Source organism: Arachis hypogaea, chromosome 2 (assembly GCF_003086295.3).
Source record: "Arachis hypogaea cultivar Tifrunner chromosome 2, arahy.Tifrunner.gnm2.J5K5, whole genome shotgun sequence".
Classification (NCBI taxonomy): Eukaryota; Viridiplantae; Streptophyta; class Magnoliopsida; order Fabales; family Fabaceae; genus Arachis; species Arachis hypogaea.
Genome location: NC_092037.1, coordinates 11,455,320 through 11,481,303, shown reverse-complemented (window position 1 = coordinate 11,481,303; position 25,984 = coordinate 11,455,320). Strand labels below are relative to the sequence as shown.

Below are 25,984 nucleotides of genomic sequence, written 5' to 3'. Positions count from 1 at the left end.
GCGGCACAGGATTGATAAGGAGGAGGGAGGATTTATTTATTTATTTATTTATTTTTACCGAGATAACTTGATCTAAAAATTAATGTTTGGGATAAAAAAAGTTCTCATTTAAAAGCATAATTATACTATCGATTATGATAGATAGGGGTCTTCATGGATTGGGCTGGATTTGATTTAAGTAGACTCAAATTCGGTCTTAAAAAAGTAAAGGATTAATTTTGATTCGACCTGAAGTGATCCAAAAAAAAATCGAATTAAACCGAATCGACCCAATGAAACATTAGCCTATATAAATTTTTAAATTTTATATATTAAAATAATAAAATTTTATTTTTAAAAAATAAATTTAATAAATGTTATATTATATTTATATTAAAATAAATTATTTTAAAACAAAAATAATACCTTATAATATAAAAAATATTAATTGAATTATAAAAATATAATATAACGTTACTAATCAACTCAAATATATATATTTTTTATTATAAAAAGCAACTTTGCATCGGGTGGCTCGAATCAAAATCTGAATCTGACTCAAAGATAACACCGGATAAAAAATAAAAATTCGAACCCAACAAAATATATCTCAGCTTCGGGCCGTCGGGCAGGACAAGTCTTGAACATCTCTAATAACAGGTGTACATTAAAATTAACTATCACATTAAAATACATATTAAAATGTAAATTTTTTGTACAATAAATACAAAATATATATTAAAAATTAGTTAAACTATATATGTATTTAATGAGTAAAACTCTACAACCAAACAAAATACTTACCTCCTCCTGCTCCTTTTTTTTTTCATCTTACTTTTTCTTTTCCTCTGAACCTCTTCCTTTTTTTTTCATCTTTCTCTTTCATTATCGCCATTGTCATCACCACCACACCATTACCTCCTTCTCCTCCTCTTCCTCTTCCTTTTCTCATTTGAATTTCTTCGATTTTCTCTTTCTTTTTTCTTCTCCTTCTCCATCATTATCATTGTTATCGTTGTTGTTATTGTTATTATCATCGTCTTCTTTTATATGTATAACAGATCAAATTTGGAATGCAACAAAATTACTTAATAATGACGACACACAAACAAACTCAAACAAGCACAGACCAAATACATCTTATTTAAATTCAAAATACACTGAAATTACTTAATAATGGCGACACACAAGCAAACTTAATTCAAAACACGCACACAAACTAGATTCAATCATCTATAAAAATACATGCATGTAAATTTTAAATCCAAAAAAATCATCAATATGGCTTAAATGACACTAAAAGTACTACAATTATCTTGCATGAACTAATTACACTAAATCCAAGTTAATGAGACTAAGTTCACCTTATTCAATACAGAATGCACCGAAATTATTTAATAATTACGACACACAAACAAACTCCATTTAAAATAAGAACAGACCAAATACACCTTATTTAAATCCAGAATACACTGAAATTACTTAATGATGATGACATATAAACAGACTCAGTTCAGAACAAGCACACAAATAAGATTCAATCAACCATAAAAACACATGCATGTAAATTTTAAATCTAAAAAAATTATCAATATGTTGCTCTTAATTCTTATTTCACCATTTTAACAAGAATTTGTATTACGGTTAAGAAATTTTGGTGTGAAAATTGAGAAACTTCTATGTAGGTTAAAAAATTTCGATGTTATTTCCTGATAAATTTTGCATAACTCAAAATTTCCTCACTTTCTTTTTCATCATTATCATCATCATCTTCTTTTCTTATTTATCTTCTCCTAGTTTTGCCTTCTCATGATTTTTCTTGTTTTATTCTCTAAACAAAAATAAAAATAAGAACAAATCAAACAAAGAAAAAAAAAGAAACACATAATGCTACAAAATCACTAAGAAGAAGGGGAAAAAAAATGCAGTAAGAACAACAGCAATAAAAGAACGATGATAAAGAAAAAACACGCAATGAAGAAGATGAAGGAACGTGAAGAAGAAGGAACATGAAGAAGAAGGAGGAACGCGAAGAACAAGGAGAAGAAGAAGGAGGAGAAGGAGAAAGAAGAATGCGAGATACGAACGTTTACATTAGCGGGATAGTTGGAGCATGTATTCACGCTTTTACTAATAAAACTAATTTTTGGTGAACTTGGACCAAGTTGGTTGCCAAAAAATTTGAATGTGTAGTAAATGTAAGACTAATTTGACAAATACATAATAGTTAATTTTAGTGTTCAAATAACATTTTTGTTATAATATTAGGAATGATTTAAAAAAATATTAAAGACTATTTCAATTTTAAAAATATTAAGTGTTACACATTTTAAATACACAGTACCCGATTTTCATGCTTATTTATCTTCTATCCTATATACTCAAAATATAGGTTAATACTCAAATTTGTCTCTGAAATATTACGTATTTTTAAATTAGTTCTTAAAAAAAAATTTTAATCATATTAGTCCTTAAAAGATAAAAGGTAAGTCAAATTGGTCATTCAGTTAGATGATGACGTGTCACGTGACATAATGACATGATAGGTTAATGTCACGTGTCACAAGATAATTGATTGACGTGTTACTTGACATGTAAAAAAGTAATTTATAATCAAAATAATTCTTGAACGTTTAGACATAAGTCATTTTCATCTCTAAAATTTTAAAAATTAATCAAATTAGTCCTTATATAATTTTTTTATTTTTTCTTCATAATATTAAATTTAAAATATTTTTTAATAATATTAATTTTAATATTATTTTTTAAACCTTAATAAACAAAATTCTCTTTACATAAAATAATAAAAATAATTAAATTATTATAAACTTATTTTGTCATTTGTATTTTTAAAATTTTACATTTTCAAATTATATATTTTTTATAGTAATTTTTTAATTTAAACGAGTTTATCAAATTATTGTTGATTATATATTTAAAAATTTAATATTTTAAATCTCGCTATATAATATAGCAGTTATTTTAAAATTTAAATCTTTTAAATTTTTTAAAATTATAATTTTTATTATTATTTAATTTATATGGTAGAACTCAATAATTGAAAAATCGATTTGATGGATCACTTGTTAAATCTTAATATTTTAATATAATCTTTTAAAAATAATTACTATATTTATTTAGTGAAATCTAAAAGATTAAAATATTTAAAATAATTACTATATTTATTTAGTGAAATCTAAAATATTAAAACTTTTAGTATATAACTAGTTTTAATATTTTAAAATACAAATGACAAAATAATTTTATGATAATTTAATTTTTTTTATTATTTTATGTAAAGAGAATTTTATTTATTAAGGTCTAAAAAATAATATTAAAATTAGTACTATAAAAAAATAAATTTAATATTATGAATAAAAAAATTATATAAAGACTAATTTGATTAATTTTTTAAATTTTAGAGATGAAAATAACTTACGTCTAGATTTTTAGGGACTATTTTGATTATAAATAACTTATTTACATGTTAAGTGACACATGACGTGTTAGGTGTCACTGACTTGACACGTCAATCAATCATCTTGTGACACGTGGCATTAACCTACCACGTCATCATGCCACGTGGCACTTAACGTGACACATCATCTTCTAATTAACGGAAAGATCAATTTGACTGACATTTTATCTTTTCAGGACTAATATGACTAAAAAAATTTTTTGAGGACTAATTTAAAGAATAAGTGATCTTTTAGGGACGAATTTGATTTTTAACCCCTCAAAATATATAATGGCAATGAGTGATATGTATATTGGCATATAAAAGAGTTAATAGTCAAAATCGTCCCTGAATGGTATATAAAAGAGTTAATAGTCAAAATCGTCCCTCAAAGATACCCCGATCTCCATTCTCGTCCCCAAAAGATAAATTTAATCAAAATTGTCCTCGAAAGATTTAAAATTAATCACGTTAATCCCTCCGTCTATTCTGTCACTAGCAACGTTAATTTTGTTGATGTGGCACGTTAATTTTTTTTGTCTTTTTGGTCATGAGCTGTTAAGCCCAAAAAAATAGAAACAGAACCCTAACTACCCATAACCTGACCCACCCATACCCGCCCCGAAAATCCCTCCTCAACTCATTTGAGTAGTTTCGAGCCTCCATTCTCGTCCTGCTGCAACACAACCCCCGCAAATGGTGGTTCTTCAAGCTTCACGCTGCGCAGCGTCTCCAGTAACCACCACTGTCGTCGCCGGATGTTGCAGAGATACCACGCCTTGCCTGAACGCCAACCTCTGCCACCTATCAAGCGTCTTAGAGCCCCTGCTCCACAGCTGCTGCCACCGTCGCTTCAATGGTATAGTGCTCGCTTTCCACCCCAATCCAATTCGTTGCCCTTTTAGCGGAAATTTTGGACTTGAGGTTTGCTTTCAAAATTACAGCTTTGTTGCCGTTTGCGTGCTTCCTCATGTTGATGTAGTTCTTTATGGTTTTATTCGCATCAGACATCTGCAGTGTAAGGTATTGTTGTAGTTGATAACTTGCTGTAGTGTAGATTGTATCGTTTTTTCTTTGGTTTGTTGATTTTGAAGACTATGAAGAGGCAGAAAACTGAACCCTTCCAATTCGAGGAGGTTTAGGTTGTCCCAATTTTTGTTTGCTGTTGGGGGTGTTATATTTGGTTTTCATTTCGTGCAAGTTTCCTCAAATTCTGAAGATTGTGTCAATGATAAGTGGGGATGAGATTTATGATGGATTGGATGGTGCTGCTGCTATTGGTGGCTCCGAAGGTTCAGAGTTGAGCAAGCCTTTTGTTAGTTCTGTTTATCGAGATTCACTTCACTAGAGGCTAGAGGATAGCATGGACAAAGATAATCCCTTGAGACCCAACAAAGTTTCACTGAAGGAGAAAGAACATGGTGGTGAATCCGTGGAGCGTGTTCCTCAGAAGTATGGCAGGATTACTGGAAGAATCATGTGGCAAATGAATAGGACAAACAAATTTTCTGTTCTTGAGAGAATGACAGATGAGGCATGGACATTGGGGCTGAAAGCTTGGGGAGAATTAGACACAGCTGATGACGTGGAGTCCAGAGAGAACTCTCTCATTGAAGGAAAGCCTGAGTCCTGTCCTTGGATATCAATGACTGGGGATGAATTGTAGAAGAGAGATGGCTTGATGTTTCTACCTTGCGGGCTAGCAGTAGGTTCCTCAATCACTGTGGTGGGGACACCCCATTTTGCTCATAAGGAATATGTTCCTAAGCTTAGAAAGTTGAAGAAAAGTGATGGATTGATTGCAGTTTCACCGTTCATGAAAGTCAGTTAGAGAGAACTGGAGCAAACGACCAGTTATCAAGCATAATACCTACCATCGAATGCATTGGGGAACAACTCAAAGATGTGATGGCTTGCCAACTGAGGATGATGAAGAAATGCTTGAAGAACCATCATTGGGGGGGGGGGGGGGGTTGTGTTGCAGCAGGACGGAAATGGAGGCTCGAAGCTACTCAAATGGGTTGAAGAGGGATTTTCGGGACAGGTACAAGTAGGTCGAATTTTGGATAGTTAAGGTTCTATTTTTGTTTTTTGAGCTTAACAGTCCATAACCAAAAAGACAAAAAAAAATTAACGTGCCACCTCAACAAAATTAACGTTGTTTGTGACATAATAGACGAAGAGACTAACGTGATTAATTTTAAATCTTTCGAAGACGATTTTGATTAAATTTATCTTTCGGAGACAAAAATAGATATCAGAGTATCTTTCAAAGACGATTTTGACTATTAACTCGTATATAAAATATTGATTTTATTTATAAATAAAAAATCCAACAATATTAAGTACTAACCCACTAATTTATCTACCCGAATACAATATTTTATATATTAAATAATTAAAATTGGTTGAAACTAAAATATCCGGCTACAATTTTTTTTTAAATTAATTTGTAATATTAGTAAAAAATAAATAAATTTTTTCTTTACTTAAAATATGAATCAAAGAATAAAATTAAAGTCAAACATGAGATTCTAGATATTCCCAAACCAAATATTAGCACAAAATATGTATGACAAACGTTAAAATTAAGGAAAATAAAATAAAATGGTTTAGACAAACTTAAACTACCTTCAAACATTACTATATTAGAAAGAAAAATAATGTTTGACCGAAAACTATACACTGATTTTTTTTTATTACATGATACAGTAGCCGTTAATTATATATATATAACAAATGAATAGGTTGAACATTGCTATTTAACTAATTTTGAATTTTTATTTTTTTGGTCATGTTGTAAGTTAAAGGAAAAACCTGGAACTAGAACAACAGTTAAGTTATCTCCGTGTGACCTTAAAGTCACGAATTCAAACAATAAAAACAACTACCAATATAATTATCAAGTTAGACTACATACATTATACCTTTTGAATGCGGTCATTTCTTGTATCCTACGTTAACGGAGGATACTTGTACACCGGACTGTCATTTTTTAGTCATGTTGTAAGTCATCGGATGAATGTAGGTTCTAATGTTTGGATCAAGGCAACTAATACAACTTATAGCAATTCTGACTGTGATGCTTGGAGTAATGATCCAAATATTCTATGTTAAGGTTGGATTAATAGAAGATCTTAAGAAAGATTGGAAGGTAGTAACTAGTAACTATAATCAATGTTATATTCTTGTTCATCTTACTCGTTGTGTACTCCATTGGTGGTTGTGCATTAAAAAATAATCGAAGGGACAGCTACAATAAGAATGCAAAGAATGAACACCATTGATTTCAACCTTTTTTTTTTCTTCACAAAATTATGAAAAAATTAAAAATAAAAATGCAAACCAAATGTCAGAAAACCGACTAATCCTACTTGAGACCAACTATCTCTGCTAACACAACTTTTTTCCATTCTTAATTGAAGCCACTGGGAGAAAAACAAAACCCAAAAAAAGAAACACTAGCGTGTCACTCGATCAACCTGATCTACCTCATGTTGGTAAATGAAATCTACTGGATTACATACGATTTTTTATTTACAAGTAAATCAATTACAAATGCTACAAAGAACAAACAACTAACGTTGAAGATATTAGAAAAGTGAAATGTAACATTACCATAAGATATCAATCATGTTTGATTTTGGGGTTGTGAAAAGAATTCCTTGGCATTGTGAGCTACTTCTGCCTCCACGATTGCTTCTAGAACTATGTCGGATCCTTTCACATCAGCTGCCAATACAACCAAAAAGTTTGTTTCAGATATCATTCTATAACAAAACTACACATGAAAGTGAACCATGATAATAATAATTAAAGAAAAATGAACGAAAAAATTAATTGGGATAAAGAGCAATCATTAGCCACTCAAATCATTGACAAATAACAAACAATGAGACAATGAACAAAAGGCATTCAATGCATCCCCAATTGGTCCATACAAAGTTATTAAACTCTCAAGTTAACTTGTAAACTCTTACAAGTTCATCAGTTTAGGCTCCAACCGAATGTACGACTTTACAGATAAACCGTTAAAGAGTTTATCAATTAGAAAATCCACTTGACCATGTCAAGCGTGGATTTTCACCACTGATTGTATACTCTTGAAAGTATCCACTCCAGTGGCTGTACACATACGCATATATGTACGGGATCTAACATGGATAGGATGAGATAATCATCAGACAACCCCCAATACATTATGCACAAACTGTAAATATTTTAGCTAACCATAGAAACAAACTAACAAAATCTAGCAACAACTAAAAGTTACCGCTACGATTTGGTAAGAGTCCAGCGCTTTCAGCGGAAATTGGCAAGACAGTATGCTGCAGTTCAGGTTTAATCTTCTGGGGTTCAGTACTACTTGCAGCTAAACTGTTCCTGATGATAGCAGACTCTGCCAATCGGGCATAGGTCGTTGCTTGACTTTGCATGTTGCATGAATTTGATGAGGCCAACAAAGGTGAATCCTGGAAAATATTAGATACCATGTAAGCACATTTTCCTGATGCAGCATATAGTTTATTTCAAGTTCTGTTTGTGTTCAATATAACCTTGATAACAGTGGGTGTTGAGTTAGTGGTAGCAGGGGGTATGAACTTATCCTCTCCAACGTCTTCGGTTTTTTTGGTGCCTAATCATCGACGACAGAAGATAACAAGATTGCGCAGAATTTTAGCAAATCAGTACAATTTTAGAATACTAAACTACGATCCAAAACAGAAAAATTTTAAAAAACAATACCATTTGGAATAGATGTCTGGTCAGGATTATCCACAAGCCCGCGGGTCATAGGGCCGGGATTTATGAGTGATATACTTCTAATTTCATGACGAATAGCATCGAGCTGTGCCATTGTGTCCTGCAGTTCCTTGTGAACCTAACGACAAAACAGGTGAACACAATAGAATTTAGTTTTTGCTCATTGAATGCCATTACCAAGCTGTGGGATGATTACTCAAATTCTTCAATACAATTTAAATATGCGCCTAACTTTTGCACTACTCTTGTATTATTAAGAAATTCAAAGTAAATATCAAGCATGAAATCACAATCCCCATCTACACTTAAGGGACAGATTTTTCTTTCTTTCTTTCTTTCTTTTTATTTTCCCTCTTTTTTATTATTATTCTGGTTCTGAAATTACCTCCTCCACTGGTTTAACTTTCTCCAGATTATTGTGAGAAACCAAATGTAGCACATAACAAATCTAGTAAATGCTAGTTATAGCTCTAGATTGGAGAAAGGAGAGTCAATGTGACCAAACTCCATACATCTAAACTTGTAGAGTTTAGGTAAACATGAATTATAAAACTCAACTAGCAAATGCGTCAGAGTTTTACTTGTAAAATTGTAAACTTGATATCGGACCTAAACGTATATGCCCATAAGAGTTTACGAGTTTTCACTCGAGAGTTTGGTAACCTCATGAGGAGTACCTGGCGAGCTTGGGTTTGCTGCATAACGCTGTCAAATTGGCCGCGAGCCAATTGTACATATCCAACAGCGCGACCAGCTAGCCTCCCAGCTGTTCTGGCTATGATTGGCAAATCTTTTGGGCCTATTACACATCAATTTGTCAGAGAAACAATTTTCAAATTCCTACAATCAAAATCATCATACAGTAAAGAGAAAATAAGACCAGCAGCATGAACCAACCAATTACAGCAGCAGTGACTCCAATCAACAGAAGTATTTCTCCATATGAGAGTCCCAGCATTTGTTACTGTCAAATTTTCAAAGTCAAACATTAATTAAATTAAATCTCTGTAAACTAAAATCGTAATTTGCATATCCGAAAAACCAAACATAATAAACAGCATTTATGATTAACATTGAACTATCTCCATCTCATTGGTTACCATTTCATGACAGATTTAATATTATTACCTACGGTTGACGATACATACGAGAGAGGCAGAGGCAAAGGGGGTAGTAGCAGTGATGGGAGAGGTGGATGTGTATGTGTTTTGAAGAAATTTGGAAAAGAGAAGTGATGGGAATAGTTTGGTGATAGGTGGATTAACTTTCACAGAAATCTTGCAAAGTATGTCCGGGAATGAAGATTCCAATGTTGTGTAGACCCTGATATTCCCACGAGTATCAAATAATTTTCCAAAAATGCACCTAATTATTATTAACTCAAAATTAACAATTTTAACCTAAAAAATTTAACACTCTTAATAGAAAAACTAACACTTTGTCGTTTAAGAATTGAAATTTTAAACTCAGAATTTTTACATTTGAACAGTACTTGAAGATGTAGCACACCAATTGTCACTTTGGTAATGAAACTTTTTGCATCTATTATACAGTACGTCAACAAAAAAATCTCAATGCATAATAACAAAATTTAGAGGACTGAAAAAATATGGAGTTGAAAATTGGAACAAAATCAGCAGCCTAATTAGCATGAAAGGGAAAAAAATCTGCAACAAGCAACAACAGTACAACAACAAATCTCAATTTCGGAACCAGTTATTAGTTTTGACAGTAATCACAAAAGATCACGTTCATCCCATTGAAATTTTTTAAAACCAAGGTTCAGAAAACCGGACCAGTCATTGAACCAATCTAGTTACTGGTTCACTAGTTCATTTGTTCAACCAGTTCAACCGAAAAAACCGTTTTATAATAAACACCTGATTCTATAAAAATTCAATGAATAAAGCAACTGGTTCTAAACACTCTTCTACTGTATTTTTTTACTTCAAAAAGGGATCATAAACAACTAGTTCTATGAATAAACAAACTACAATGATATGCAATGCCAAAAATAGGCCAATGATAAAATAATAAAGGGTTTCACTCTTCAATTCTATGTTCAAGCTTGTAGCATACCAGAATCAACAGAATAATACCGTTAAAATAGTCTTCCTTCTTAATTCTTATATACCTCAGAATTTCCTACAAAATGAAAATTTAACACAACACACAGCTTTAAAACAAAAACAAAACAACACTCAAATCAATCACCTCTTCTAAACTCAGCCTTAAAACAAAACAGAACAACATTCAGAGTAGGAGCATTAATCACAAAAAATTGATTTCTGAAACAACAAAAACAGCAGAACAACATTCAGAGTTTGAGCATTGATCACAAAATATTGATTTATGAAACAAAACAAAAACAGAAGAACAACATTCAGAGTTTGAGCATTGATAACAAAAAATTGAATTTTGAAACAAAACAAACACTGCAAAACCAACAGAACAGCATTTAGAGTTTGAGCATTGATCACAAAAATTAATTTCTGAAACAAAACAAACAATCAACAAAACAATGAAAACAGAATTTTTTTTTTCCTTCAGAAGAAGTAAACAATGAAAACATGAAGCATATAATAAATCAATGATCACCAATATCCAGCAAGAATCTCAAAGACAACAATAAATACACAACAACAATTTAGCAAATAAACAAGAACAAGACCTAAATAGAAAATCCAACAAATTAAATCACAGAAACCTAACAATTTAGCAAATTAAAACAACAGCAGCCCAACAATTTAGCAAATTATCAACTTAACAGGTTCAAGAACAGAAAATCACAACAACAAAAAATAAAATAAAAATAACAGAAGAGCAACAGAACAACAACACAAGAACAATTAGCAAATTAACAAGTTCACACTAACTGTTAAAATTTACCAGAAGAACACTAATGCAAGTGGAATCATCATGCTAATATGTTTTCTACAAAGATGCTATTTGTGCAGCTAAAATTTCCTAATTACTAAGATCCAATTATTCTAATTTCACATGCAATCAACTTACTAAGTTTCTAAAAGCTAGATATGATAAAAACCAACCCGAAATATGGTTAAAGCATTTCATCAAACATGTTGAGTGCGGTAAACTTGAAATGAAATAAGAGAATTCAAAGCTTAGTATCAATGTGATAGAGAAGAGAACATAACTATTGTATACTTTAATTCAGTCTATGAAAAAAATCCAAACCACTGCCAAATCAAATAGTTACTTATTGTAATAGAAATAAGAAGTTGCAGAGTTTCAAGCAGAGTATTGGTGTTGTGTGAGTGTATTGTCTGGTGGTGGGTTTAGGGAACTCACGGCGGCGACAAAAGAGAGCAGTTCGACGGCTAGGTGGAGCGCGCGGGTTGGTCGCACAGTTTGAAGCAGGGCAACGTGGCTTCCAGACGAACGCGAACCCGAACGGTGAACGGCGAGTGAACGCGAACGGTGAACGGCGAGTGAACGCGAACGGTGAACGCCGAGCAAACTTGAGCGGCGAAGAACGCGAACGAAGACGACGGCTGAACGAAGACGCGAACGTTAACGGCAACCAACGGCGGCGGAAGCGCGGCTGAGCAGACAAAGACGACGGACGCCGAGCTCGAGGAAGCAGCTGCGATTGGTGACAGCGAACGGGGGTTGAAGACTTGGAGCACGAGGGAAGCTAGATAGACGGACGGACGGCGGCAGCATGCCACTCCTTGCGGCGGCGGTGGTGTAGGCTTACCGTGCTAGGGTTTTTTGGCGGAGTTTCTGTGAATGAAAGAAACGGAGGGAGAAAGGGAGAAAGAAACGAAGGAGCTTTAGAACGAAGAGTGAAAGTAAGCAAATTCGGCAAAACGACGCCGTTTCTTTTAAACCGGTCGGTTCTCTGTCCGGTTCAACCGTTTCCGGCCGGTTCGACGGTTCTCTTCCGGTTTTAGAGAAACGGTTTTGGGGAAAAACTGGACCGTAATTGCTGCCGGTTCACAGTTAAACCGGTCGAACCGGCCTGAAAACAGAATTACTGTCGGAAATGAAAAAAAAAAAAAAAGATGCATGGGGGAAGACCTACCTGCGAAGGATCAACAACGAAAGGCGACGACTGACGATAGTAAAGGGCGGCGAACAACCAGCGGCAACCATAAACGGATGGAAACCAGCTAGAGGACAAAGAGCGGCGCTGCCGTGATGGAGGCACAACGAACGGCGGAGGAAGTAGCGTCTCCGGTGCAGCGGAACAGACGAACAGAGACAGGGAGAGGAGGAACAAGTTCCTTAGGGGTTTTTTTTTTGGATCCAGTGAGAGGTCCAAGGCCCAAAAAGGAAGAAAGGAGATTATAAATGATGATTGTGGAACTCATTGAGAAAGGGAAGGGATGTGTGTGTTTGTAAGGGTATTTCACCAAAAAAAAAAATGATGATTGTGGAATTAGGATAGATTGGGGTAGTAATTAACTCTTAGTGGCCCAAAAAGTGTTTTTATACTTCACTCTATATTAATTAATTGTTATTAATTAGTGATTATTTAAATTTTATTTTTTAAAAGACATAAAATTAATGATTATTAATTACCTTTTCTTATTCTAATTCATCATTTATTATTTATTATGCAAATCAAAATTTCTCTTTCTAAAAAAATGTCCAAACTCTAAAAGAAAAAATACCAAAACATAAGATAAAATATAATTCAAATCTTAAAAAAAATACAAAACATAGGAAAAAAAATCATCCATATCCTAAGAAAAAAACATACAAAATATAGGGAAAAAATTATCCAAAACTAATAAAAAGAATCATCCAAAATTTAGGAAAAAGAAACATAAAAAACTAGTTAAAAGAATCATTCAAAACCAAATAGGAAGAGGAGAAGAAGAAAAACCGCAGGGTGGCTGGCAACGACGTCTTAGACGGCATTGCATGGACGGCAGGGGACTCGCAGTGATGCGTTGCGAGGAGGAAGCCACGGAGGCCGCGCATCGCGAGTGGAGGAGTTGCCATTGATGATGCTCTCTGTCGAAAGCTTTGCACCGTGACAACAGCTTCTTTGTGTAAGAACAGCTCGGCGTGATGGTCCTTGCGGGAGAACGGTGATGTGATCGAGTCATGAACAACACTTGCACCACGCTTATGAACAGCACCGCTAATGGCGGCACACGTGGCGGAGAACCAAGGAGGCAGCGACGGGTTGGATGATTGGTAGCACCGTGTGGAGAAAGAAAGTAAAGAAACGGGAGCGTTATTGACGTTGTTGATGGCTTTTGTTATTACACCAATCCTATTTTTGCAAAATCAACAATTAATGTCAATTATTCAAATTATAATTTAATAAAATAAATTAAAATAATTATAATTAATTGAGTTATTCAATTTTTGATTAGTTAGACACTTAATTTCTTATACTTTTCCTAAAATAAATGATGAATGTGGATTCAAGACTAAAAAAATGGTGAATGGGGTTTGACGTGTTTCACTGGGGTGTGGTGGCTGCGATGAAGAAATCGGATGGTCCAATTTCAGGGAGAGTAATCGGACGGTCCGATTACAGGCTTCGGGGGTACACAAATCGGATTGTCCGATTTGCGTACCAACGGCCACGCGTCACGAATGCAGGAAACCTAGCTCGTAGACCCACTTTCAAAACCAACATATTCTACCCACCCATCCCTTTCAGCCTCACTTATTCACCTTTTATTCTCCAGCAAACCTAACCCCACATCCTCCCTTCTCTTCTTCCATTGAAGCTGCAAAGCCAAAATTCAACAAGAGGCAGCTGCAAGGAGAGAAAACAAAAATCAACAATGCCAAGAAGACCAAGAATAAAAGAAGTTAATCGTCCAAAACTGCACATTATTAATTATCTTGATCATCTTAATTATGTAAGTTTTTTATTACCAAATAGTTTTTTTTTTATGAGTTAGGGGGTCAAAGACCCCAAACAAGGAAGAAAAACAAAACAACTAAACAGAGCTAAGAGCCTCTAGGGCACAAAATGCCAAAATAGTCCAAATCCAGAGTTAAGCTAATATCGGGAGGAGGAACATCAAAGATGTGGAGGCCAAAGGGGAGGGTATGTCCCTTTTCAACAAGCGTATCCGCAACATAATTTACTTCTCTAAGGGTATGTGACCATCCGGAAATATCAAGCCATTAGGCATGAATGTTGATATCAGTAAGAATCAATGTATAAGAATGATGCGCAGTACAACCATTTCTTACAAACTCAAGGACAGAGGAAGAATCCATTTCAATAAGAAGCCGCTTGAAATTTTTGGCCACGGCAATCTGGAGACCGCACACAATCCCCCACATTTTCGCCTGCATAATTTAACAGCTACCCAAGTTGGAAGCAAAACCAATGATATATTTCTCCAAGTGATCTCTAAATACTCCACTGCATGCCGCACTATTCTGGTTAGCGAAAAAGAAGCCATCAACATTAAGCTTAATTTCATTCTCATGAGGAGGGAGTCAGCGGATAAGGGTTCTAGCAGTTGGCTTATTGTGCTTCTGCCTCAAATGCACATTCATGCAATGTAGATATTTCTCACGCCTAGCCTTAATCTGGATAAGAGCTGTAGCGGAAGAAATCAACATATTTTAAAAAACAAGCTTATTACAACAAAACCAAAGGTGAGATGCTACAATGCCAAATAGGTCTGACCACTTTGATCTCTTTGAGATATTGCTTTGCAGCCAGTTCAGCATATCAGAGTTTAGAAAATGTCGGAACTGATCGGCAAGTAGGAGGTTTCGCCATACGTTCCTAGCAAAAAACAGTCTCGAATGAAATAGAGAGTTGATTCAACATCGTTTCTACACGGGGGCAACGATCATCATTGGTAAGATGGCACCTCTTCCTTTCCTCATTTGTAAGAATGGAGTCATGAGCAATAAGACAAAGGAATAAACGCACTCGTTCAGGACCTTTTCAACTCCAAACAAGGCTGAAAATGTTGCTGGAGATGACAGTGGTATTCTGGATATCTTGGTAAGCATATTTGAATTTGAAGCATCCATCCGAGGTGAGAGCCCACGCAATCTGGTCTTTATCTTTTCAAGGGGACGGTGGGAGAATCGCAACAATCTTGCTGACTACATCATCCGGGAGCCAATCTTTGATTTTGTTAGCGTCCCAATCCCCTAAAACAAAGAGAAAATCCGTAAGGTTACTAAAATAATCAATGCTTCTGTTGCTTACTTGATTAACATGCATATCCAAACTCCCTAAATCAGGGACCAGTTATATTTGCAAAAGTTGATTTTTTTGCCATTGCCAACCCGCCAAATGGTATTTTTAGTGACATTCTCCCAATTAGCGCATACTCCTTTCTAGAGGTTCGAGTTGCTTTGCTTTCTTTCTACCCGAGGAATAATGTCATCACCTCTATCATATTTGAATCGCAAAACCCTTGTCCACAGGCATCTTTCTTCTCAATGAGCCCCCAACCAACTTTCATCATGAAAGCCTTATTAGGAGCATGGGCATGGTGAACACCCAAGCCTCCATTTTTCTTTTGCTACCCACTTTCTTCCAACTTAACAAGTGGATCTTCTTCGTTTATTCAGTTTCTCCCCAAAGAAAATTCCTGTATTTACGGTCAATGGAATTACAAATGGGTTAAGTATTGTTTTCGTCTCTAACATCTTGGGTCAAAATCAAAATCATCCCCGACCTTTTTTCGTTATTAAAATCATCCTTTCCCGAATTCTTGGACCAAAATACCCTCATCATCATCATTCTCCTCTTCACCTTCCTCACCCCACCACTTCCATTGCCACCAACATTACCACCACAACCACCACCAGCACCACCACTAGCACCACCACCACCACCACCACACCAACACCAACACCAACACCAACACAAACACCACCACCAACACCAACCAACACCAACACCAACACCAAGAATACTAAACAACAACAACAACACCAAACCAAGAAGCAGAAACAAAAAACTAAGCTAGAAAGCAGAAACAAAAAAGCAGGAAAGCAAGAAAGCAGAAGCAAGATGCAGAAGCAGAAAGCGATTATATAAAGAACCAGAGGATTTTCAGAAGAGAGAATTGAGAGATGAAGAAGAAATAGAGAGTTCGGCCAACGTTGGGTATATATAAACACATAAATCAAACGGTCCAACCGCATTTTAACCAGTTTAAATGTTTTAAAGAACTAAAATCGGACCGTCCTATTAGCGGTATATACAAATTAAAAAGTTTGCATGCATGAAATCGGACCATCTGATTGCTATACAAACGTTGATTCAAAGTTTTTTTAGCACACACAAATCAAACCGTCCAATTTATGTTCTCCTTTTTTGCCGCAAAGAAATTGAACATTCCAATTTTTTTTCATAACTTCAAAAATCTAACACCGTCACAACAGTATATTAACCCTCTGTACCTCCATAATTCAATATTACACACACTTTATATTCATATTAAAAATAATGAGCCGATTGTGGAATCAAAGTAATTATGGTAAGTAATCACTGAAATAAAGTTCCAATTCTTAAAAAAATATGAAAAAAAATCCGCCACTTTGAAAATATTATGAAAAAGAAATTGAGAATGTCAACTCAGGTTGAATTTCTCTTCTTGCAATTATCCACATTCGTACCTCTAAAATTATGGCGATAATAGCTATGATGGCAACAAAAAATTCATAGTTCATAAGCAAGGAACCATTTAGAACCTTTTTTTCCTAAAGAGAGTCCATAAATTGTGTGAAGCAATTTGTACCTACCAAGATTATCTCTTAAGTAATTGTTAATGTTCCGAAAATCAAACTTAACTGGTCAATTGAATCGGAAATGTTTGACTATGCGATTCATGAATAAAAAAAATTGACAAATCTTTTAAAAAGTTTTTTTAAGAGATAATATTCAATTTAGTTCTTTAATTTGTACGTGAATCTCAATTTAGTTTTTAAAATTTTAATTGTCTCTATTTAGTTTCCAAATTTTATAAATGTGATTCATGTTAGTTCTGAGATAATTTCTGATACACAAACGTTGATGGAACGCTAACATAGACTGTCGAATACCACGTTGAACCTATAAAACAATGTTGTTTTTATTTTGGCATTCAGATAATCTAAAAAATATCATAAGCAGTATTTATTGAAACTTTTTTTCTAAAACAAGTGATCCGACATTATTTTTGGGTTATTTGAGCGCGAAAACCAAAATGATCCCATTTTACAGTTCTAGCATGATATTTGGTGGTCTATGTCAGCGCTTTATTAGCGTTTTTGTGTCGAAAATTGTTTCAAGGACTAGTGTAAATCACGTTGACAAAATTTGGGGACAAAAAAAATAATTAAAACTTTAAGAACTAAATTGAGGCTCACATACAAATTTCGTGACCAAATTAAGGCTCACATACAAATTTCGTGACCAAATTAAGGCTCACATACAAGCTCCGTGACCAAATTGAATATTAACTATTTTTTTTATATAATAAATTATCTTATCTTTAATATTATAACATAATACATTTAATAATACTAAAAACATAATACGTTTAATTTAAATTAAATACATTTTAAAAATTAAAAGATATAAAATATACTTATTTTTCAAAAAAAATTATAAATTAAAATATAATTAAACAATTTTTTATTTGGTTATTTGTTATTATTCTATAACATAAAATATATAATATCATAAATATTATACATATATAAACTTTGATATTTGCCTTTGTTTCTATTTAACTCTTATTTTATACTTATATGAGATTATAAAATTTAGTTAGTTTTACACTTTAAATTTATGTATTTTTAAAATTTATATTAACATATGTTACTATTTTTGTATATTTATTTATATTTTATATATTATTTTATATAACTCGATTATTTCGGTTAAATTACAGTTAAACTGATTAAATATTTAAATCGATAAAGTAATAAACTAATAATTTATATTATTTAACCTTTTTATCTTTTTAAAAAAGTAGTTATTGAGAATCCTAATTTATTCTCCTAACTATCCTTCTAGTACTTAAATAGATATATTATTTTTAAAAAATATAAAAAAATAAAATAATTTAAACCTTTTTATTTAAAAATTTAAAAAATAATTAAGCGAATGAGTTAGTATTCCTAATCATTCTTCTTTTCAAAAATGTCCTAACATCTTCAAACTCTACTAGATCACATATTCCTATCACTACACATGGTCTAACATGATTTTTGTTGGTTTCCTAGTTTTGATCCATTTAAGTAAATCGCCCGAATCCACTCTATGAGTAACATTTAAAAACCATATATATAAAAAACTAGTATTTTTATCTGTAATAATATTACAAGAATATAAACTTTTTAAAATTACGGTCTATTTTATTCTGACAGTATAAATTATGTATGACATAAAAGATTTATAAAATCAAACTATTTTTACAAAAAAAAAAGTCATAGATTAACAAAAGTCTCTGACTAAGAAGACCAAGATAAATAAAAAATTAAATAATAATTAGACATTAGCATAAAAAATTATACTGATAGTTATAAAATTAACTCAAAATTAATTTTTTTAAAAATAATTGAATCTTGATTCTAACTTTTAATTACAATATTAATATTATCTTCAAATTATATGTAATAAATATTTGAAAGAAGAGAAATAAAAATATAGATTAGAAAGATGAGCGATGAAAATTTAAAACTAAATAAAAAACTAAAAATAATAATAATAATAACTTTTTTATTTGAATTATATTAATTTGTTAATTTTGTTTTTTGTAAAACAGAAAAATAGAAAAAATAGAGAATGAGAGAAAAGAGAGAGAAAGATAAAGATGAAAAATGAGAGTAAGAGTTTGTTAATTTTGGAAGAAAAAATTTAATTTTAATTATAAAAAAATATCGGATGACATATTTTGATTTGTCAAATTACTAATATAAAATATAAATTATATATAGAGTAAAAATGATAGAGAGATATAGAAAAATAGAGAGAGATAGATGAGAGAATTTAGGAAGAGAGTTTCTTAATTTAAATTTTTTTTCTCAATTTTAATAAGAGAATGCCATGTGACACATTTAATTGTTAAATTAGATGGTAATATATGATACATAATATAGGTATATTTTAATTTCAATTTTAATATTTTAAGTTTAATTTTAATGCAATTAAAGAATGTCATATTGCATATTTTGATAGAATGGTTGAAGAAATGAGAGAAATAGAGAAGGAAGAGGGAGGAGGGGAGAACTCTTTAATTTTAGAGAGAAAGATTTGATTTCAATTGCAATGGAAAGTGACATGTGACACATTTTGGTTGTAAAATTAGTAAGAAGGATGAAAGAACTCTTTAATTTTGGAGGAAATAATTTAATTTCAATTATAATAAGAGAGTGACATGTGGCACATTTTGGTTGTAAGGAGGAGATGAAAATTTTTTAATTTTGGAGAGAAAAATTTAATTCCAACTACAATTAAAAAATAACATGTGGTATATTTTAGTTGTAAAATTAGATATATATATATATATATATATATATATATATATATATATAATAGAATAATAGATAATAGATAATAGATTATTTAAAAAACAAAACTATTGTTGCATCTATTGTTGATTCGGATTCATCATGCATGAGAACTTTACTTATTTTCAATTACATAAGAACTTTTCAAGTATATATCATGTAGTGGCTTACTTGTTAACAGTTATATATATGTTACATATGTATAAAACAACCTTTTAAGAAGGAAGAAAAGGCAAGGGATGCCCAAATTAAAAAAAAAACAAATAAATAAACAAAAAATAAATATCAGCATTAATTGGTTTATTTAGTCTGTTCTTGGTCGATTCAAACCATTTGTGTTGCTGGTATGTAATGGTAAGAGCCACTGCGACCCATATTTCCTTTTCCAATAACAGGCCCAGCAGTAAACAATGAACATTGACAGCATTGCAACAAGGGGAATGGCCCATCTGTTAAATCGCCCAAAATTATTACTATGCAATAACAATATAAATGCCAATATTGCACATTAATTTTCAGAACTTTAGTAATATAAATGACTAGGTGAACATGGCTGAAAGGCTTATTTTGGTGAGTTTTTATAAAATAATTTTTTTAAGTAATTTTTTTTTAATTTTTTAAAAAAATAAAAATAATTTTATATTTAAATATCTCATATAAAAATATCTTTTTATTTAATAATTATATTTGAATATAATAATATACAAATATTTATTTATTATATTAAAAGTATTTTTTAATAAATTTTTTTTAAAAAATATAAATTATAGCTTTTAAAAAAGATATTTTTTATTTTTCAGTATTTTTATTTTTACTACTAAAATTTTGTCAAACACACTAAAAAATAAAAATAAATTATTAAATTTTTTTAAACAACTTAATGGCACCTAAATATTCAAAAAAAGCAATGATACATGAGGTCATATTTATGGATTTGGGTTAACAATAACACCACTTTTAAAATGAGAGTGAGAATCATTGCTAATACTATTTCAGCTTAGATATAGGTTCATGTATTATCATTATATTAAATAATGTTACATATCATTTCGGCTTAAATTGTCAAGTAGATGCACATGAAAAGTTTTTGATACAGAGGTTTATGTTGTGCTAAAGTTTGATCTCCTATTTAAAAAAATCGTAAAGCAACAAAGATCAAAATTTAAACTATTTGTTCATTTAAGTTTCGACTTCTTATATAATATTTTCTTGTATCTAGACCTAGTAATCCTAAAATCAACAGAATTTTAGTTGGAATTAATTAAGAAATGTTCAAATTACCTGTCAAGATCCAAAATTGGGCTATAAACAAGAGTTTCCCAAGTTGCAACTATAAAATTCCAAACTGGATTATAGTAAAGAGATTCTTCTGACCAAAACATTCTTGTGTAGGTCTGCAGAAATATAAAGAGCATCCATGCTCCAATTTCAATCAAAATGAATCTTGTGATAAAACGACCAATCACTACCATGACCAATGATAAGGTCACCAACCAATTGAAAATCTTCTTGTTGTATTCTTTTATAAACAGAGCACGTGACTTCCCCAACATCTGCATATCCATTTGTTGCACCAAACTCATTAAGCATTTGAACCATTTACTTCATAGAAATATTGCAACAATTCAGGTTTTGATACTAAACAAGTCTAATATGGACCAAGTACCAAAGCTTAAAGGGTCTATTCATGTATTTTAAATAATGTGATGCAATATTTATTCTGCTGTTTCAAACCTTCATCATCCGTTGCTTGTAGTTTGTTTTTGCAGGTCCTAGACATTCACGTGCAAAACTACGATTGCACTGTTGGAAACCCGCATCAAATTTTGCCATAGAAGGAAGCCTAAGAACTTGAAGCTGATCCATAATATCCTCACATCTGGTGTAAACTGCCTCACAGGACTTTGAAGATCGATATTCGTTTTGCAAAATAATGCTTTTGTACACCTGCATCAAATTTTGCAAGCAAATATAGGATTTAGATCATCAAAGTGTCAACATCATCAAATCATCAAATAAATGATAATCACTAAATATAGATGCATGACATGCTATTTCTAATTTCAGTTGCTAATTGAATTCCCTGTATACCAATTGATATTTTGAAAATCTACATCAAGTATTAAAAAGTTACCTTCTCCACTTCTGCATCAAGCTGCCTGAATGATTTCTTAGCATGGCGACGACCAAAACACTGCTTTTCAAAGACTTTAATGACTTCACCTTTAGATTTATCATGTGCCTCTTCAAGAGATTCTTCTGGAAGCGGGAGATTCGATGTTGCCATCTTTTCACCATATAACTGGAGACATTTCTCAAGAACACCCTTGTTGAAAACCTCCACAAGTGACCCTGTTGATGGAATTTCTCCTTTGTTCAATGCTTCAAGCATCTAAATTTGAAATGACAAAAAGCAAAATGGTTTAACAGTTATACCATGTATGAGATCACAGTTAAAGGCCTTATTTTAATTGTCCAATCACTAGCCTCAATCTACCGATATTAGATAGCGCTAAGCATAATCACTATAAGAGCAGGGAAGATTTAGTTTCCGGCATAGGATCGTTGACAGAACAATGTTTCAAGAATAACTTGCAACACTTTGTCGAAAACCTACTCCCCCATAGAGAAAGTAAAATCCAAGTACCTGATCCATGAAGGACACAAATTCTGTCCCATTTAGAGTCTTTCCCTGTATAATCTTTGGACGAATTATGCTGGCGACAAGCTCCTTTAATTGCTCCCTTCTCTCAACATATGATTGATCGAGTTCAGCATCCTTCATATCACACAGCTTTATCCGATCAAGATGTGGCTGTTTAAGGTCCAGTTTCAATGACCAATTAGATAAAGAACACTATCTACAAACAATGTGGACATACATAACACAATTTCAGATAGAGGAAAAATTTTAAAACCTGTGGTAAGCTAAATGCAGTGCTGTTGTCACCCATAATAGTCAATGAGTCTCGAATCTGATTGACCTGATGAAGTTAACTTCTGGGGTAAATATTCAGTCCTGGGATAATAATATTTTGCTAGTAATTAGAATTAGAATTAAATTTCAGGAAAGAAAATACCTTATCAATATTTTTATCCCCTGCAATTAAATAGTTGAAAAATTCTTTTGTCACACCATTTGCTTTAGACAACATAGAAAATTGTACTGCAGAAAAATTTTAGTTAAAGCTGATAGCAACAATACTGTATATCTAACCATCAATGTTGGGAACATGCCAAAGAGCTTCGTTCACCATTTCCTGCACTGATTTCCCTTCTGAGACAATTAAGCAAAGTATCAGTATCCAAAATCCAATAGAGTTCACAGGATAGACAACAAGGACTACTAGGCCTGAAGGGTAGACACAAAACAAAGCTCCATTTTCATCATGTCCTAAAGTTCAATAATGGAATGGGAGTGGCAAGAATTGAAACTTAACCACATCGTCATAGAGACTCTGATACATATCAAGGACTAAATCTCCAACAAGCCTAAGTTAGTATATGAAGGCTTATGAATGAACGAATATTATATATCTAAAAATCTCAATGGCAACTACAGAAGCATGTGATTCCTAGAATTTAACAGACACCTTGCTGATATATGAACTAAAGCAAGCAAAGTGTTTATGACTTACGGAGAAAATCGCGTTGGATAAGCCACAAAAGTTTAGCAGGTTGAAATGCAACATCTCGGCCCTACAAAACAACCAAATAATCAAACCAAAATTCAATAGAGAAAAATATTAGATCAATGGTGATATTACTAATGCCTTTGGATTACCTTTACTCTGTTACACAGCAGTTGCAAATTTAGCATGTGCATACAAATCAAGCAGACAAGTTAACAACCACAATTTATCCCACAAAAGAGAAAGAGCTTGACAATGTCAGATAAAAAATTCATCAGGTTGCGAACCTCCCATAAAATTCTTCAGCTAGCTCAACCGCAAAAGAGAGCCGAGAGATGTCAGCTTCGCGTATCTGAATACACAGATTAAACACATCGTTCATGTAACACCAACAAACACAACAATGACAAAATATGTAAAGATGACTATAACTAACCGTCTCAGGGAGATTGTAAATAAGCACAGAACTCATAATAGTTGCCAGAGCGAAAATCCTGGAAAAGCAACAAGCAGAAAAGCTCAAGTGAAAAAGTTTTATGATTAAACACACGCAAAGAAAAATAATGGAGGGTTAGTATCAATTACCGATCATCGTATACGTTCGACTTGCCAAGACTTTCAAAACCTTCTGTATCAAGGTAAAAAACTGAAGTCCTTACTCCATCAATGTCCAACTCTATAGGTGTTCCCCAAACCCATATTCCTGTATGGTATCATTCAGAAGAGAAATTAGATTAAATCATAGAAGATAAACCCTAAATCCTAAACCTTAATCTCCATCTACCTTTTGTCTTGGTGTCACGCATGTGCCCAACACCAAACCCTAAAAAAAACATATTAATTCAAATCAGTTGATCAGAAAATGGAAAACATAAAATCAATATCAATGTGAGTGAATTCTAGCAGCCACGAAAAATTCATGCACCTTCATAACAAGAAAGAGAGAGAAGTTGATTAAGCAAGAAAGATTTTCCAGAGCGATATGGCCCAATCACCTGGTTCATACAGCGATTTTCAGTTACGAAAATTTGAAGCCATGAGGTTTAATCTTAACTTGAGGTAGAATAAATACTAAGATTCAAAGTTACAAAGAATACATGCTTTAACTATAACATACTGCCACAGATGCAATCGGATTCGTTATTCTCTTGATAGACTCCAATCCTTCACTTGAAATCCGAAGCTTTGTATGAGTAGGATCAGGTTCAATAATTGGAAAGCTGTGAACACAGAAATTGAAACTAAATATCAGCATGGCACTTCGTAACAAGCTGAAAAATCTTGGTCATTCAACCGATTCTCAGTCCAAAAATGGAAATGGAGTTCTAATAATAAAAAAATTCACATGGCTTTGTTATATGCAAAATTTTTACCATTGATCTCTAACTTGATCCTACACAAGAATCTAACACTAACCAAATATGCATATCAACCATATATAGCTACTAGAAATCTGATGAAACTACAGGGAAACAATTCATTGCAATATGCAATTCATACAAATATTACTTTAGAGGATTCAGTAGTCTATGATGAGATCAATGTAAGTTAACTATAGTAAATGATGTTTGCATTATTTTTTATGCACACTTCTCTTGTGCACGTTCCTTTTTTTCTGACATGACAAAATGTTTATCTTCCCGTCACTTTTAATACCAAAAAAAAAAAACATATAAGAGAGATATACACAAAACTATATAGCATTTGTCATTCTTATTCACATTATGACCTAAACCCTAAACCCTAGCGTATGCCTTTTAACTTTCTAAATTCTAAGCATTAACCACACTTCACCACCAGTAACTAACAAACAGAATTTAATTACAGGTACACCTAATCAAAACAAATTAATGATAATAGAGCACAATTTTGATATACAATTGGTGACTTACGGTTGGTGAAAATTGAGGATGGCGAAAGAAGGGGAGAAAAAAAGTAGGAGGAGAAGAGAGGGAATTGGCATAATAACAGAAGAGTAGTAGAGGGAGCAATATGCAAAATTAGAGAATGGTAAAGCAAAAGGGAGAATGGGAATGAAGAAGAAGAAGTAGTTGAAGGAGCCATGAGCATGAGAGATGAAACAGGAAATGAACGTTAAGAATAACAGAAAACATGGGAAGAGAAGGAAGGAAGACGTGGCCATGAGGCTAACCGTTTTCTGTTTTCTGTTTCGTTGGTTAGTTACGTTCTGAAGTTTGAGTTTTCATTCTCTGTGTTGCGGCTCACTACTCATCACATTCACATTGCACCAAATATTTCATAACTCAAACATCATTACTAACCACGCAACAAGTTTGTCATAGCTTGGAATGCAAGTAAGTCATAAATAAGTCATTCGAGAAGTTCTTCATTAAAATTGCACCAAATATTTCATCTAGACTTTTTTTTTTCACAAAATCGTGAAATCTAATCTAGTTGTCTTTGTGCTTAGCATGGAACCTTGGCTTCATGCACATTTTGGTAGAGCCTAACAAACTCAATTGCATGAAACTAAGGGTGCGTTTGGTTTACATTTTTTTCTGTTTTTACTTTTAGTGTTTTCTATTTTTTGGATTTTGCAAAGGAAAAAATAAAAATAGAGTTGGAAAAAGTAAAAACAGAATTCCTTCCCAAAATTAAAAAAACTGAAAACATTGAAAATGAAAACAAAAAATAAAAATGCAAATCAAACACACTC

At 32.6% G+C, this 25,984-nt stretch overlaps 2 protein-coding genes across 14 annotated transcripts; both read right to left on the bottom strand.

Moving 5' to 3' along the window:
- Window positions 1–6,719: 6,719 nt before the first annotated feature.
- LOC112737540 (uncharacterized) lies at window positions 6,720–12,644 on the bottom strand. 13 transcript variants are annotated; one of them, XM_025787491.3, is made up of 10 exons: window positions 12,249–12,535; window positions 11,513–11,947; window positions 10,300–10,345; window positions 9,329–9,523; window positions 9,098–9,164; window positions 8,878–8,999; window positions 8,183–8,318; window positions 7,993–8,072; window positions 7,710–7,908; window positions 6,720–7,168 (listed from the first exon to the last, which is right to left on the bottom strand). In XM_025787491.3, exons 5-10 carry the CDS (start codon window positions 9,156–9,158, stop codon window positions 7,068–7,070), a joined length of 699 nt encoding a protein of 232 aa, XP_025643276.1. In that variant the 5' UTR covers window positions 9,159–9,164; window positions 9,329–9,523; window positions 10,300–10,345; window positions 11,513–11,947; window positions 12,249–12,535; the 3' UTR covers window positions 6,720–7,067. The 13 variants fall into 13 exon arrangements, with proteins under 13 accessions (XP_025643276.1, XP_025643307.1, XP_025643292.1 ...); XM_025787522.3 differs by lacking the exon at window positions 10,300–10,345 and having other exon boundaries at window positions 9,329–9,565; window positions 12,249–12,644; XM_025787507.3 differs by lacking the exon at window positions 10,300–10,345 and having other exon boundaries at window positions 12,249–12,617.
- A 7,145-nt stretch (window positions 12,645–19,789) lies between these two features.
- Window positions 19,790–25,502, bottom strand: LOC112737509 (uncharacterized). The gene is made up of 17 exons (XM_025787439.3): window positions 25,200–25,502; window positions 24,425–24,527; window positions 24,233–24,302; window positions 24,092–24,130; window positions 23,893–24,010; window positions 23,744–23,801; window positions 23,595–23,659; window positions 23,460–23,466; window positions 23,314–23,374; window positions 22,893–22,952; window positions 22,756–22,775; window positions 22,594–22,659; window positions 22,323–22,490; window positions 21,810–22,067; window positions 21,410–21,622; window positions 20,957–21,228; window positions 19,790–20,124 (listed from the first exon to the last, which is right to left on the bottom strand). The coding sequence occupies exons 1-17, from the start codon at window positions 25,448–25,450 to the stop codon at window positions 19,980–19,982; spliced, it is 1,974 nt and encodes a 657-aa protein (XP_025643224.1). The 5' UTR covers window positions 25,451–25,502; the 3' UTR covers window positions 19,790–19,979.
- Between the last annotated feature and the right edge of the window lie 482 nt (window positions 25,503–25,984).

What these genes read in the sequence shown, in the direction of transcription:
- LOC112737540 (XM_025787522.3), bottom strand. Translation starts at nt 9,158, where the DNA reads ATGCTGGGACTCTCATATGGAGAAATACTTCTGTTGATTGGAGTCACT. An exon ending in AGCAAACCCAAGCTCGCCAG is followed by an intron (nt 8,319 to 8,877) that starts GTACTCCTCATG and finishes TTTTGTCGTTAG; the next exon opens with GTTCACAAGGAACTGCAGGA. An exon ending in CAACACCCACTGTTATCAAG is followed by an intron (nt 7,909 to 7,992) that starts GTTATATTGAAC and finishes AATATTTTCCAG; the next exon opens with GATTCACCTTTGTTGGCCTC.
- LOC112737509 (XM_025787439.3), bottom strand. Translation starts at nt 25,450, where the DNA reads ATGGCCACGTCTTCCTTCCTTCTCTTCCCATGTTTTCTGTTATTCTTA. An exon ending in TTTACAATCTCCCTGAGACG is followed by an intron (nt 23,660 to 23,743) that starts GTTAGTTATAGT and finishes CTGTGTATTCAG; the next exon opens with ATACGCGAAGCTGACATCTC. An exon ending in CCAATTTTGGATCTTGACAG is followed by an intron (nt 20,125 to 20,956) that starts GTAATTTGAACA and finishes GCGATTTAACAG; the next exon opens with ATGGGCCATTCCCCTTGTTG.